The sequence below is a fragment of the Talpa occidentalis genome, unplaced genomic scaffold (genome assembly GCF_014898055.3).
Source record: "Talpa occidentalis isolate TD23 unplaced genomic scaffold, MPIMG_talOcc4v2.1 talOcc4.2, whole genome shotgun sequence".
NCBI lineage: Eukaryota > Metazoa > Chordata > Mammalia > Eulipotyphla > Talpidae > Talpa > Talpa occidentalis.
Window position 1 is genome coordinate 42,568,511 of NW_023602073.1, and position 15,755 is coordinate 42,584,265.

A 15,755-nucleotide genomic window follows, 5' to 3' on the forward strand; every position below is an offset into this window, starting at 1 on the left:
TCTTAGAACCCACCAAAATTTGCTCATCTTTTTCAGTTAGCATTCTGCATGCCAAGTTTTAGGAGCGGCAAGGTTGGGCGAGCCGTCTTTTCTCCCAACAGAATCACACGCCCCTAGCACTAAGTCCTCTCCAACCCCACACACCGCGACCCAGCACCTAGTCCTCCCCAGCTGCAGCACCCTGAGTCAGTAACACCTCCCCAGTCCCACCACACAAGTACCAGCAGGCTCTTCCCCAGCCTCATTATCTCACCCTCTTCCTCCAAAGTCACTGGGCTGCGAAACTCCAGCAGCAGGAGAGCAGAGCAGGGAGGCTATCACGCAAAATTCTGAAGGCCCCACACCAGTACCACTGACTTTCGGCGTAAGCCAAGTCGCGGCCCCCAAGGGGAAAGAACCCGCGGCCAGATAACCGGCGACTCACCGCGCGCTCGCCGGACCCGGCCTGGACCTGGCGCTGACAGCACAAAGAGTGAGCAGCAGTCGCGGGACCAGCTCCCCCCACTCCAGCGGCGGGGGCAGAATATGAAAGCCCGCGTAGCAGGGCTGGGGCGAGGGGCATTTAGGCCCGCGGCAGGGAGAACGTACCTAATCTTTGAATATTAAAAGGCTAAAAGCCAACCAGTCGGAAGTGACGTGCCGGCAGGTCCGCCACGTACGTGGCCGCCACCTCGGCCAGCCACCTTCCCGCTGGACTGGCCTGCAGAGAGAAGCGCGGCTGGAAGCCCGCGATCCGCCCGCACCCTGCCCCGGCGGCTCCAGCCCCACCCGGGGAGCGGAACCCCCGCAGCCTCCCGCCCGTCGCCGGGTCGGGACCGCCGGGCCGGCCCCGCGCCCACACGCGCCCTGAGGGCTATGGGCTTCAGCGCCCACACGCGCGCATGCGCGGCCCCCTCTCTCCAGAGGCTTCCTCGGGTCACCTAGACGACCGCGTTTCAGCCACCTGCCCCTCCGGGCCCCTTCCCGCCCTGGACATCTCAGCCTGCTGGCTCTCACCCCCGGCCGCCTCGCCATCTCCATCCTCCGCCGGCACCGTCGGGCCCTCCCGCGGCCGCCGCCGACACCGCGGCTTCCACAGACGCGAGCCCTCCGGCGCGGCTTCCGCTTCCGGCGAGTATTGTGTGTCGCGCCGCGGGGCGGGGCGGGGGGAGGAGGAAGGAGGGAGGCAGCGCGCCGGCGGTCCGCGCCCCGCACTCCCGGACCCGAAGCCGGGAAGGTAGGTGCCGTCCCGACGCCGCGCCGGGCCCCGGGGCCGGCCCAGCCTGCCGGCTCCGCACGCCGCGTCCCACCGCCCCGCGACTGCGTCACCGGCCCCCCGCACGTAACCACCGCTGCCTCCGCCCGCCTCGGGCCCGGGCGGACGTTTTGCCGCCCCGGCGACGTCAGCGCGTCCGGCGTTGCTTGGCTACCCCGCCGTTCCCCGTCCCGCTGCCGCTCGCCTGCCCGGGCGAAACTGACGCCGTCACCGCGGGCCCCGGCTGCGTCATAGCGGCGGGCATCCCACCTTCACGTCACACCTCTCACCTGGACTCGCATCCCTCCCTCCCTGCCAACCACGTTTCCTCTCCCCGTCTCCAGTCCCCCGGCCAGATCTGGCAGGAGATGGAGACGGGTGGGATCGAGTTGTGGACCACGTTCAGGAGAGGGTGTTAAGGTGGGACTCGGACAGTGGTAGAAACAAAATGAGTATGTCCCTGAAGTTTACCTTTCTACTGAGACACCAAGAATAGAGGAAAAGAAATGACCTACCCAGAGGCACCTGAGGCCTCACTGTGGTTGTAGCTCCAAGTTTTCCTATTTCCCTAACCTTTTCCCCATTTCCATTTCACACCACTTCTTTGCCAGTTTACATCCATCCTGGTCCCTAATTCTGCATACAGTTCAACTCACCCCAGGTTAGGAGGCCAGCTGATTTCTAGAAGATTGGGGAAGTGGCAGGGTTACTAGTCAAAGGTGGATTCCTGTAGGTAGAGAAAAATCACCTGGCTGAACTTGTTTCCTAGTTGTGAGAAGAAATTCAGGTGCAAGTAAGTTATCAGCTCCTATGCCAAAGTAAACACTTTTCATATGTGCCATGAATATATATGGGAGTAATCACTGTTAACCCAACTCATTAGGTCTAGTTTGCAGGACCTAGACCTAAATTTCTTTCCTGTTGTTGGATCCCTTGATGGAGAAGGTGGACCGAAGGGGTTATCAGAAAAGAGAAGTCAGTTATTTTATGGATAAAAAGGTGATGTTTTAAAGATGGAGTGGGGTACCAGCCTTCTGCTTCACAAATCTCTGCTGCATTTCCAATCTTTTGAGGCTTCACTAGTGAGATTTTGATTGCCTCTTTCCTTCATTTAATTCCCAACCACTCCACAACCTTTCAGTTAGAGGCACAGGATGTCCAAAGTATTAGTTATCAGTAGCTATTTTGAAAGTCTCCAATCACTGCTGAGTATTTTAAAAAATTGCCAGTCCTCTTTTCAAGAGGTTAATGGCCTGGACTGAGTAATACGTTCTTTATTATTGTTTTCATTAATTTATCACTTTTCAGCAGTTCCAAATATAGAATTGCCAAATATAGAATTGCACACAAATAGAAATGGGATGTTGTATGAATCATTCCATTCCAAGAAGAGGGCACACTTCCTATAGGATATTCTGATAAAAGGAAGAATAATTTCAGACTTTCCAGGGAAAAAAAGGTTGTTTCCTTTGCATAACTCATTCCATTTATTGCTTTTTGAAAGAGCAAGATAACAGTGGCAATCAAGCTTAGCAATCAAGCTTTTATTACTATTGTAATAAAACTTCTGTGACACTAACCTTTGAAATGTACGTAACTTAAGAAGTCTTAATACTTTGACTTATGGCACTTCTCACTTTTACAGATCCTTTCTCCTTTATGAAAAAATTATGTCAAATTAGGAATACATTGGTCTAAAATTCTTGGTTCAAATGGAATGAGCCTAGCTCAGGAAAAGTTCAATGAGCTAGAATTGAAGGAAATCTGTTTCTCACAAGAGAAAGCAGAGTTAAAAGAAGAGGTTGGGGGTTGTATGTCAGTTTTGTTTTTTTTTAAGATTTATTTATTTATTTTATACAAGAACCAGGGTACAGGCCAGATGCATGGGAGGGTGAGAGGATTCACCAGAGACAGAGCGGGGAACAGAACAGGCAGACTGATTAAATACACTGCCAAGGGGAGCAGTGGGCGCGACAGGAGAGGTCTGCTGCACCATGTGGGACCCTCACCGGCCGGCCACCCAGCTGGCCGGGGATCGAACCGGCACTGCAGAAGCTGCACCACCAGGGGAGGCCCAGGGGTTGTATGTCAGTTAACTGAAGAAAAAAAATAGCTTGATGGCTGGGAGTCACAAGTTTTGGAAATGGAGAAACAAAAGAGGTTGAATCTAGTGGAAGAGAAGATGTAAAATACTGAGATGTAAAAAACTCAACTGGGAGTTAGGATTTAACATGGGTATAACTGTTAGACCAGGGATGCCAAAAAATTAAACCTCTAACTAACATTTTTCTTTTCTCTGCCCTCTTCCCATCCCTAAGTTATATAATGGCAGAGACAAGTCTGTTAGAGGCTGGGGCCTCTGCAGCCTCCACAGCCGCAGCTCTAGAGAACTTACAGGTGGAGGCAAGTTGCTCTGTGTGCCTGGAGTATCTGAAGGAGCCTGTCATCATTGAGTGTGGGCACAACTTCTGCAAAGCTTGTATCACCCGTTGGTGGGAGGACCTAGAGAGGGACTTCCCTTGTCCTGTCTGTCGAAAGACCTCCCGCTACCGCAGTCTTCGGCCTAATCGACAGCTGGGCAGTATGGTGGAAATTGCCAAGCAGCTCCAGGCTGTCAAGCGGAAAATCCGGGATGAGAGCCTCTGCCCCCAGCATCACGAAGCCCTCAGTCTTTTCTGCTATGAGGACCAGGAAGCTGTATGTTTGATATGTGCAATATCCCACACCCACCGGGCCCACACCGTTGTGCCACTGGATGATGCCACACAGGAGTACAAGGTGGGTAACCCAATACATGATGCAAATGTGGGCCAAGAGGGAAGAGCACAGAGCGGGAGGTGAGGAGAGGGGCTAGATCAGAAACTCCTGAGGGCAAGACTCTATCTGGTCCTTCAAAACACTGGGCACACATTAGAACCTCTCATCAGTTACCCTCAAGCACGAATGTATAATATTTTTTATAAATGAATGAAACCACATGGAGAAGATCAAATTTAGGAAGCACTGAAAATTAATCTGGTTTCTTTATTCCAATCCCCTGCTCAGAACACCCCTGTTGTTACTGGAAATAGGCAGCATCATTTTATCTAATCAGTCCCTTCCAGACTAAGCTGAACCAGTCTGCTGTTTACATCTTCCCCAGATAACAGACAACATGGCAGCTGGTTTAACTTACTGCTGGGACACAGGATATATGTTTGAGTAAAAGAAACTATAGAGATTTTAATGTCTTAATACCTTATCAAGTACTTTGCTTAATTATGTTCATAAAATCTTGAAAATAAGATTTAAAGTAGCTTATAAGTAATCAAGTTTTATTCTCTCTGGGTGGTTATAGGTGGATGGGAGGGCAAGTTTAAAGAAGGATATGGGTATAGTAAGTCACCTTGATGATAAAAGACTAGAGTAAGAAAATGAATGAGGTAGGGGAAGGACACAGTGACAGCTGGACAGCTGTGAGACTCGGTGACAGAAAAGTTTGGTGAGAGAGTAGGTGATGGGGCATTCTGGTGGCTGGAGGGGGGGCGCTAAAGGGAGTTCACATCCTGGATAGCAGGCAGGGAGGAGACTTGGATTGAGATGATGAGATGGATAAGGAAGCAAACAATGGTTGATAACAAATGTAGGATGTGCCAGCCAACCTCAGGTACCACCTTTCCCACTTTACACCCCTCAGGAAAAACTACAGAAGTGCCTGGAGCCCCTGGAGCAGAAACTGCAAGAGATCAACCGCTGCAAGTCCTCTGAGGAGAAGAAGCCTGGTGAGCTCAAGGTAAAGCAGGCAATCCCCTGTGGACTGCTCTGCAGGCAATTAATCACGCATTATGTTCTGATTCATAAGAAATGTACTGTTCTCTCCAAAATTATGGCATTTTATTAGACTTGTCATTAAACATATTTAAATTACTTGATGTGAATTAAGTACTGAGGAGAAGGAAACTCTGGCAAATTAAGGGACCCATGCCTGTTGGTCTTGATGGAGGCTCTCTGCTGAGTGCAAGGATATGAGTTTCATAGAGGGGTTGAGGAGTAGAGAATGTGGAAATTGCGCTGGGGAAGAGGAAAAGAGAATTGATCAAGACCTCCCAGAAGAACTGCCCAGTGACATTAAGACCGCATTCTCTTCACTCAAATAAGTTCAAGTATGCTTGGTGATACTGGTACCCCTTAAACGTTCCCCTCCACATCCTCTACCTTTGGGATCCTGTCCACCCTTCAGACAGGATGAAAACCACTTCCTATGCAGCCTTTCCTCACCCTGTAGAAATTAACTTTGTTATTTTTCATATAATTTTACATTTCTTTCATAGCATATCTTGGCATATGCCATATTTTATCTATTGAACAGTGATTAGTACTAGTAGGGATAATATTTATTCCTTCTATGCATTAATTCATTGGGTGTCCATGACAACACCAACTTACAGGGTTATGTTAGGTGTTAGGCTTCCCAGGTTGGAGTTTTAGGAGTTCAGGCCAAAGTTGGAGAAGGTGAACATAGAGAAGCTACAAGAGAGAAAGGGAAGAAGTCCTGGAAGTCATCTTTGGCAAGGGTGAACATAGAAACTTTGTAAGGTAGGCATTATTACCCCTAGTTTACACAGGAGAAATGGAACTTGGGTAAGTATCAAGTCCATAAGCCAAGATCATACTGTATGTGGCAAAATCAGGGGTACTAGTTTTTCATGAATCCAGGAATATTATTAAATATGGGCTAAGCCCTGTATTTGACACTAGCAGACGATAAGAAAAAAATAGTCCCTGCCCTCCATGAATGTACAGTTGAGTAGAGAAAATAGATAATGACATGGCACAAAAAACACAGTTACAAGTTCAGAAGAAGGCAACATAAAAATTTGACCTCATTAAAGCCTCCCGGAAGAAGTAGTGAGTTTTCTGACTTGAGATTTAGAGATGATGAAAGATTAAATAACATTTCAACAGAAAACAGGTATTACCTTATTCTTTTATAGATTTGAACAAAGCAAGCATTTCAATTTTTTTTAATTTTAAGAAACTTTGATTGCAAAAGTGAATTTTTTCTTTAAAAAAAGTTCTTTGTTCTTTTAGAGGGCTCCTAAGAAACTTAAAATTAGTCAAAATGAAATATCCCCAGTCATTAACTTTCTTTTCCTATTGATCACCTTCTTAAAGGTAGAAGATGGAGAAGTGAATAAAAATTTTTAAAACCTTCTAAATGTTTGAAAAGAAGTGTTTTTAAAATGTTAATTATCATTTCAGTGGTGTCCGAAACATTTGAATTCTTCCTCCCTTACCCTCATCCCTGCCTGCAGAATCAGACCCAATGCCTGTTTTAAAATAAGTGATTTGTAATTAGCCACATTGAAATGAAAATTATAGGTAAAATAACCTATCTACATCATTTTAAAAAGAAACTATCCTTACCCAAATACAGTATAATATAATACAACATACATATAGAAAAGTAATGTATAGTAATATATGGGGTTATTTAGGGCAGACTTCCCTGAAAGAGATGACAGTGTAGTTTATCCTTGCACCTGGATGTGACCCCAGCCACAGTGCCACCAACACAAGTTCAGACTGAGGCCATTGTGTGGTAGTGTTGACTAGGACTCCACAAGCCATTTAGCTCTTAGTGACATAATTCTTCAAAATGATAAATAACTTTTGGTGACATTCTAAGAAAAAAATACATTCTTGATTAGTTTTATTCAGCCATTCCTTAAAAATTCAGGTACAGTTGACCCTGAACGGCACAAATTTGAACAGTGAGGCTCCACTAATAGCATATTTTTTTTCAAAAATGTATAAATGTATTTGTTCTTCCTTATGGTTTTCTTTTTTTTTTTTAAGAATTATTTATTTATGCATACAAGAACTGGGGTACAGGCCAGAGGTGCAGGGTGTTAGAGGAACCACCAGGGAACAGGCAGACTGACTGAAACACACTTCTTAGGGGCGCAGTGGGCGAGACAGGAGAGGTCTGCTGTGCCATGTCAGTTGCTCCCCTGGCCCGCAGGGATTGAACATGTGCTGCAGAAGCTGTGGATAGCTTCACAGTGTTGTGCCTAACCCCTTGTGCCACCAGGGAGGCCCTCCTTATGGGTTTCTTAATAACCTTTGCTCTAGCTTACTGTGTTGTAAGAGTATAGTATATAATACATACAACACAGAAGGTATATGTTAATTGGCTGTTATCAGTAAGATTTCTGGTCTATAATAGGCTATTAGTAGTTAAGTTTTGGGGAAGCCAAAAGTTACATGCAGATTTTTTTTACTGCAGAGGAGGTCAACTCCCCTAACTCTGTGTTGTTCGAGGGTCAACTATTTATTAAAACCATGCTAGAATTAGTTTTGTTTATATAAAAAATGGCATTCAAGTTCAGACCTGTTTTTCAGTATCCACAAAACATAGAAAATTGTGCAGGACAGTTCACCTCTCAGGGTCCTCTCACACACTGAGGAGTGCTGACTGCCATCCTTGCCAGGGGCACCGCCAGTCCTGCCAATCACAGCAAACAGAAGACTGTCCCCCATCTCCAAAATATCCCCAGGGAAAGGTGACACCCTCAATACGAACTACTGCCCTGGTCCGTCAGTGCTTTGATGGCAGGGATGTGAACCCCAAGTGTGAACCCATATACGGTGTTGTAAATCAGTGTTCTCTCAATTTAAAAAAAACAACTGCTCTATAAATACAGGGTGAAAAAACAGAAGGGATTCTTGGATTATATGAAAGAGACCCCTTTTGCCTCCTATTTAGCACAGCAGTGAATCCTAAATTCTACTCTTATGTCACCCCTAAACTCACACACACATGGAGGTTGTATTTCACTGAAGGGTGACTATGAGAATAGATGTTGCTTCAACGTGTGCCCAAGAAGGCAGCAGTGGAAAGAGAAGCAGCAGTTGCTGTTCAGCTGGAGCTAGTCAGCCTCTTCTGGACTGGACTTCACAAATACCAGCTTGGTAAAGCCCCACAGTTTTGCAGCCCCACCTCCCAGCTGCCCTCCCACTCTGCCTTCCTCTTGGGCTGATTCCTCCAATCGGTCACAGAACACATGGAGAATCTTTCCTTGGGGAGGTGACCCTGACAACCTTATAAAAGTGCTATGGCTGATTTGAATTTCATATTATCAAATGTCAGGAATATTAGAGGTTTAAGTCTAATGTACTGCCTGAGAGAAAGCATGTTTCAAATTTTCAGCAACTAGTTACTAGCAAACTTCTGGAACCTGTTGCTGGTGTGCGAACTGTCAGTTCTCTGAAAAGACTTGAAACTATTTGCTAAGCTCAGACCTGAAATCTAAGTTTCTATTTTATAACAACCCATTACTAAAATCTTACTGAATCTGGGACTTTTACAGTTGGTTCTCTGGTTTTTACCAACCTGGTAGATGTCTTGCAATATACAAATAATGACAATCTTATCTCTAACTTTCCGGTATTTGTACTTTCCTTTTCTTGACACCTTGCATTAGCTAGAACTTTTGGGGTAGGGATAGAAGAGGTATCTCTGATATCTATAATAGTAGGTGTCATCATGTCTTCCCTTTTTTTTTTAATCTCTCCAATGCTCATCACTCAAAGTCATGCGTGGGGGTGACCATGGAGCCATTCTTTATAGAGGACATTTCAGCCGAGGAAAATGAGTGCCCTGTTGAACTGTTTCCAGGCCATTGGAAGTTTGTGTTAATTCATACACCTGTGGGGAGGAAAGGCGCCCTGTGCCCCACTGGCACTACTAAACACAACACTCTCTGTCTTTTCTCAGAGACTAGTGGAGAGTCGCCGACAGCAGATCTTAAAGGAATTTGAAGAGCTTCATAGGCGGCTTGATGAAGAGCAGCAGATGTTGCTTTCACGCCTGGAGGAGGAGGAACAGGACATTCTACAGCGCCTCCGAGAAAATGCTGCTCACCTTGGAGACCAGCGCCGGGACCTGGCCCACCTGGCTGCGGAGGTGGAGGGCAAGTGCTTACAGTCAGGCTTCGAGATGCTCAAGGTTCGACCTTTGCCCCCCACACAGCCCCTCAGGTCCAGCACAGTTTAGCTTTGCACGGGCCGTTCTGTGGGCCCAAGATGTTCACTCATTTGCTCTGCTCCTCTAAATCCAGTTTAAAAAAAAAATTATGTATACATACAAGAGCTAGGGGTAGGCTAGAGGTGGGTGGGAGGGGGGCATTGGTGAGAGGATTCACCAGAGACAAAGTGGGGAACAGAACAGGCAGATCTACTGAAATATGCTGCTGAGGGGAGCAGCAGATGAAACAGGAGAGGTCTGCTGAACCATGTGGGTTAGCTCCCTGGCCGGGTATGGACCTTGTGCTGCAGTGGCTGTGGATAGCTTGGTAGTGCCGACACTTAACCCCTTGCTCCACCAGAGAGACCCACCTAAATCTGCTTCTTCTTCCAGATATACTCAAAGGAGCTTCCTTTACATATAGTCTTCTCTGATTTCTCGCAACCCTTGCTTATTATTTCTGTGTCCTGATGTTTTGTCAACAAATTAGGTGTTTCATTAATACCAAAGAAAAAATTTCCTCTTTTGAAAGAAGGGAAGTCTAGTCTGAATAAGTGAAAAAAAAAGTATGCATTAAATTGTGTGAATGGAGTTACTATTTTTTCTTTAAAGATTTATTTATTTTTATACAAGCGCTGGAGTACAGGCCAGAGGCATGGGAGGGTGAGAGGATTCACCAAAGACAGAGCGGGGAGCAGAACAGGCAGACTGACCGAAATACACTGCTGAGCGGAGCAGCGTGCGCAGTAGAAGAGGTCTGCTGCGCCATGTGGGAATCTCCCTGGCCAGCCAGGAATCGAACCCGCACTACAGAGGCTGCAGACAGCTTCACGGCGCTGTGCTCCACCTGTTGTGCCACCGGGGAAGCCCAAATGCAGTTACTATTACTTTTAAGTCCTGGAGGTTTGATTTACCTATTGCTAAAAAAAAAGTATAGAAACATAATTTGAAGGAATCATGAATGTCACCTCTCTAAGCAGCAGCGTTGGGAGCTGCTTGGGATGAGGGAAAGATTGCTCAGAGTTCACACAGAGCAGTGAGAAGCCTAGAAGGGCTACACCAGAAGTAATGTGCAGCCCCCATCCCCAGGCAGTCTTGTATTTATTAGAATACAGAGCAAAGGTGGGTCAAGCACACAGGGAGTGTACAAGTATGGAGGATACATTATGGAGGATGTAAGCTAAGGTGGAGTGACCAGGGGCTACTGCCTGTTGGGAGCTCTATTGTTCCTGCTAGTCAGAGAATATTATCTGCCTACTGTTTTCAGTAATACTGGTGTCCCATATGTTCCTCATACCAGGACCTTTGCCCTTTATTAAAGTTCCTCTGTCTGACTGTATGTTTAGTTTGACCAGCAAGAACTCTGGGCACCCAGACAATATCCCTAAGAACAAGGAGAGCCGGGGATCCCACACATGAAATTATGATAAATAATAGATTCACTGTCATGGAAATGATGCTTTCAAGATGTTCAAAATAATTTGTTTTCTTAAACAGATGAATGATATTAAAAAGGCTATAGGAAAAATTTTTCTTAGAGATGAAATTCCCAGCACGTGACTCAGTGAGACCTAGTTGTACCTTTATTGGCATGTTTTGTGTTGCTTGGTATTTATTCTTATGTTCTTTCATGTACATGTGTTCCGTCTTCCATTTTAAATTGTGAAATCCTGGGGGCAGGGCAGAGATTTGTTTTCTGGACCCCAAGTATTTGCAAATCAAAATTGGAACAGTTATTAACCAACACCACACTCCAAAGTATGTCACCAGTCTGGAACTATCTGTTCTGATCCTCAAGGAGACAGGTGGAGGTTGGTACTTGGGGGGCAGAATAAAGAGCAAACACCATCCCTGTCCCTTGAATGAGTTTTCATTGTCCTTGATGAACAAAACAGACATACAAGAAGCTATTGGAAGTGCGACCAGTTACCAAGATCATGATGACCAACAGTTGAAAGCAGTGGTTGGGAAAGATGTACTCAGATGCCTGTGGGGCTCTTCCCCCTACATTGTGACCCTAAATTTACCCTACACCTATTTTACAGATCTAGAACTTTGGGGATGAAGGGGACTTTTTGCCTTTACAACACTTGAATATAATAAGACCAATATTGCTTTCTTTTTTCCGTCCCTCTAGGATGTCAAAAGTACCCTGGAAAAGTAAGTGATTCTTGTATCTCTTTGTGAATTAGAGCTTGGCTGAGAGACTATGTACAGTAAAGAGACGGGGAGTTAGGGAACTCCCACTGCATGGGATGTGGGAGAAGGATCTTTGCATCCATGAAGCCAGTTAGAGCACCAGTCACCAGCAGTAGTAGCCTCACCTTTTCCCCTTGAGTGTCAGGACTTCCTTGGTAGGAAGAAGATATGAAGATAATGTAGAACCAGATTCACCTCCGCCTGTGGAGGGAATTATGTGCAAACAAGTTGAAAAGAGGAAAGGGGTTGGGTGAATGGGGAGATAGATCATCCATTTGCATGAAATACAGCAATACCTCCACAAAGTTCTGAGAATCATTCTTAAGGTAAGGAACTGTCCAGGGGACCAGGTGGCCCTCTGGCTGGCAACAGAAAGCAGTGAGTGAGTAATTGTCCTCAAGGAGTTGGGAGAAAGCAGGAGGATAGAGAAGCTTAGTTTCTCCCTAAAGATCCAATCTGATTACTTACTTTACTGGAGCGGCCCTGATGCTACCCTTTTTCCCCTCTCCCTACCCTTCTAGATGTGAGAAGGTGAGGACCATGGAGGTGGCTTCAGTATCCATAGAGCTGGAAAAGAACTTCAGCAATTTCCCCCGACAGTACTTTGCCCTAAGGAAGATCCTTAAACAGCTGATTGGTGAGTTGCTCCTAAAAGGAAACTAGCAGAGGGAATTGACAGGGAAATCATTAGGTCCTGCTTTATCTGGCTTTCCATTAGCCCATCTGTAACTTCTCATGTCCATCCACACCCACCCCTGTCCCTGGCTTTCAGGAAAGCTCACTCTGATTCATAGAACTCAGAGAAGCCTTAGGTATCATCTACCTTCGGCCTGCACTTTTCTAAATAGAGACCCAGAGAAGTTAAATAATTTGTGTATTATTTGAGAGTGAATGGAAGTGTTACTAATATTTTCTCAGGGAAAATAATCATAAACCAGGACTGTCCCTGGAAAATAGACACATGGCCCCCCTATCCCTAGACCATACGCTGTTCTGCTTTGTGTCCTTCTCAACTTTTTCCATTCTTTCTGGCCCTTGGGCAGGCCCTTTCTGCCCTGTCTTCTCCGCACAGCGAGATAGATGATGATGCCTGAGGGGAATGGAGAGAGGACCAGGCAAGAGTCTAAACAGCCAGCCCTTGCAAAGTGAAGAGATCATTATCTGTTTATTTTAGGGCCAGGGACAGAAGTGAAGCCATTGTGCCCTCCCCTCCCTCAGTGATACCCTGGATTGGGAAAGTTAACCAAACCGCAGTGTTCTGGGGACCTAAGGCAACAGGTTCTGTAAAGGCAGCCTGGAAGAGCAAGGCAGGGCGTTTAGCTATTCCCATCCTCATCTAGCTCCCCACTCTGGCTTCTCCCGCCAGCGGATGTGACCCTGGACCCCGAGACTGCTCATCCTAACCTAGTCTTATCGGAAGATCGGAAGAGCGTCAAGTTCGTAGAGACAAGACTCCGGGATCTTCCTGATACACCACGGCGCTTCACCTTCTATCCTTGCGTCCTGGCTACTGAGGGTTTCACCTCAGGTCGACACTACTGGGAAGTGGAGGTGGGCGACAAGACCCACTGGGCAGTGGGTGTGTGCCGGGACTCCGTGAGCCGGAAGGGCGAGCTGACTCCACTGCCTGAGACTGGCTACTGGCGGGTGCGGCTGTGGAACGGGGACAAATATGCAGCCACCACCACACCCTTCACCCCTTTGCACATCAAAGTGAAACCCAAGCGGGTGGGCATATTCCTAGACTATGAGGCTGGCACGCTGTCTTTTTACAACGTCACAGACCGCTCTCATATCTACACCTTCACTGATACTTTCACTGAGAAACTTTGGCCCCTATTCTACCCAGGCATCCGAGCTGGTCGGAAGAATGCTGCGCCACTTACCATCAGGCCCCCAACAGATTGGGAATGACAAAGAGGGGCCTGGGAATAATCAGGGTGAGGCAGGGTCAGAAGCTATGGGCCTTCCTTCCTGTGACCTGCTGGACCAACTTTGTGTCTGCCTGGTTCCAGTCCTGAACCGTCTGGAAGAAACACCTTGGTTTCTAGAACGGTTTGTGTGGAGGAGTAGGCAGGACCTAATGGCTGTGTCTCCTGTCTCGGTGGGGAGCTGCTTCCCAGGGGATGGTCTCCTCTGATGTCCATCAGGTTTCCTATTGCACAAGGAGGGGTTGGGAAGGAAGGGGAGCTTTTCCAGAAACAAAAAGTCTGTGGGAGGGTCTCACTTGCTCAAACTGGAGGAGGAAACAAATGCCTATACATCTGGTTAGGGCATTCCTTGACCCAGAATAGTCTTGTTTTTTGAGGGAGATTCAAGGGGTCTTGTACCTCTAGATTGAACAAAGATGAGTGACAGTTGCTCTTATGGGTCTAGAAGTTGAGGGGTTTTTCTGAGGGCAGAGACTGGGCATCGAGAAGGTTAGAGGTCAAGGAAGGGAGCTAGAGGAACAGATTCCTAGAGACATCAGGGGAGAAGGGTTTCTTTGGTTGCCATTATGAGTACGGTTGGCCAGAGGTAGGAATAGGGAAGAGAGGCATGAAGATAGGAGAACCCAGGCCCCTGCCTCAGCCTTCAGCAGAGCTGGCTTATCACCTGCCTCCTTAGAGTTGATTGTCTCCAAGAAGTCAGTCACCTTGCTCTCCCCAGCAGCAAGGTACCAGAGATTCTGCAAGAAATGTCTTCCCTTCGCAGCTTTCCCCATGGAACTTGGAAAGGAGAAGTCAGGTGTTAGAGGAAAAGAAAAATTTCTATCCAAAGCCCTGGCCTTAAAGAATGGTACTAAGTTGCTACTCCCAATTGTCAGCCTTGTTACCTGGCAAAGGTGTGTAAGCCAGAAAGGGAGTAAGGAAATAGTCTTCCTCACCCTCAAGACAGGGAAGTGGAGGGGGTGTATGTAGGGAAGGGCTAGAGAGGCAGCTTCCTTTTGCCTGTGTGCACTTGGCCTGGAACTAGCCTTTTGAGGAGCCAGTCCCTTGTTTGTTGCCACACTTCACCTTCTGCCATTTCCCCTATCAGAGAATATAAAGCATTTTAATGTTAGGCCAAAACAACCTGTAGGGTACATATGTTGTCAAAAAACGGTAAAGCGATGCATGCCAAACCAAATCAAAATGACTGGATTATCTGCTGCTTAGGTAATCAGGGGTCCGCAAAAGATTGGGATAAGAAACTGCATAAACCGTAGTTCCTTGAGGACATTTCAGTTCCTCCTGCCACCTCAACAGGACTTTGTCCAGACTCTCCTCTTACCTTTGTGCCTTGACTGTGGTTCTTTGTGGCAAGAAGCTCTGATGGGTAAACATAATATGGAACAAAGGATCCACTGAAGTGATCTCTGTTGTGTGGTAATTTGATAGCGGCCTTCGGTGATGTGTAACGATCACTGGGTATTAAAAATGCATATTTTGGGTACTCACCTTCAGTTACTGATAGGTCTGGGTCTTGGGCATCTACATTTTAAATCTAAACCTCTTGAGTCTAGGGACCATTATAAAACCCATCCTAGAGGAGGTCCCAACAATTTCTTCCTGGTGGAAGGCCTGGTTCTCTGCCAATCGTGATGGGTTTGAGGACAGGGACAGGCCTCAGCTTCTGACATGCTTCCCTCTTCTCCTTGACTCAGGATTCATTTATGTTCTGCCCCTCCAGTTCACATCCCTCTACTGCTGTCCTCAGAAACATGGTCACTAACTGGGAAGCAGAGGTAAATACAGGTGCCAAATGGAGCAAATGGGAGACACTGATCAGCGGGACAGAATGGGGGGCTATGTAGTTGGGGTGTCATGTAGTTTCAGGGGCAGAAGTAGAGGTTTCTGTGCTCTAGAACCTGCGATCAGGAATCTGAGGATCACTACTGTGTCCAGCACTGCAAAACAGGAAGTGTGGTTTTTTTTTTAGTAAGTGGAAGAGTGGAAGTAAGTTGTGCTTTCTGAGGGCTGGTATCCTCCTTTTCTCTCCCCCTGGTACCAGTACTTTTTATAGTGTGTAATCTCTTCCTTCTGTCTGTAGATCTTTCAGGCATGCACCCTTGGCTTCAGGAGAGTAGGGTGGAAGATCGAGCTGGATATAAATTCCACTAAACCATCCTTAACAACCTACCTGCATAAAGACAGCAGTCTTGTGTCTTGAAGATACTTTACCAGGTTAAGATCCTCTCCTGCTTCACTAGCTGCTCCATTCGCTAGTATAAACTAGAAGTCTATAAAGAGCCAAAACTCAAAGACCTCTGTCCTGGGGGTGGCGCCAGAGTAAGGCCTTCAAACGCGTCTGGGCCCAGGAACTACACTTCCCGGGAGGCTTTGCGTGGGCGCC

The 15,755-nt window shown here is 46.8% G+C and overlaps 1 protein-coding gene across 4 annotated transcripts; it reads left to right on the forward strand.

The window, feature by feature from the left end:
- Positions 1-1,148: 1,148 nt before the first annotated feature.
- On the forward strand, positions 1,149-15,744 carry TRIM39 (tripartite motif containing 39). Of its 4 annotated transcripts, XM_037519294.2 has the most exons (8): positions 1,428-4,012; positions 4,911-5,006; positions 8,994-9,224; positions 11,380-11,402; positions 11,963-12,078; positions 12,808-12,992; positions 15,067-15,147; positions 15,453-15,744. In XM_037519294.2, exons 1-8 carry the CDS (start codon positions 3,560-3,562, stop codon positions 15,570-15,572), a joined length of 1,305 nt encoding a protein of 434 aa, XP_037375191.1. In that variant the 5' UTR covers positions 1,428-3,559; the 3' UTR covers positions 15,573-15,744. The 4 variants fall into 4 exon arrangements, with proteins under 4 accessions (XP_037375189.1, XP_037375191.1, XP_037375192.1 ...); XM_037519292.2 differs by lacking the exons at positions 15,067-15,147; positions 15,453-15,744 and adding an exon at positions 1,149-1,216 and having other exon boundaries at positions 3,553-4,012; positions 12,808-15,060; XM_037519295.2 differs by lacking the exon at positions 15,067-15,147 and having other exon boundaries at positions 15,453-15,743.
- Positions 15,745-15,755: the final 11 nt, after the last annotated feature.

Bases quoted from the DNA above. Each gene is read 5' to 3' on its own strand.
- TRIM39 (XM_037519292.2), top strand. From the start codon at position 3,560: ATGGCAGAGACAAGTCTGTTAGAGGCTGGGGCCTCTGCAGCCTCCACA. The intron at 4,013-4,910 runs GTGGGTAACCCA...TACACCCCTCAG, and splicing joins ATGCCACACAGGAGTACAAG to GAAAAACTACAGAAGTGCCT. The intron at 12,079-12,807 runs GTGAGTTGCTCC...TTCTCCCGCCAG, and splicing joins GATCCTTAAACAGCTGATTG to CGGATGTGACCCTGGACCCC.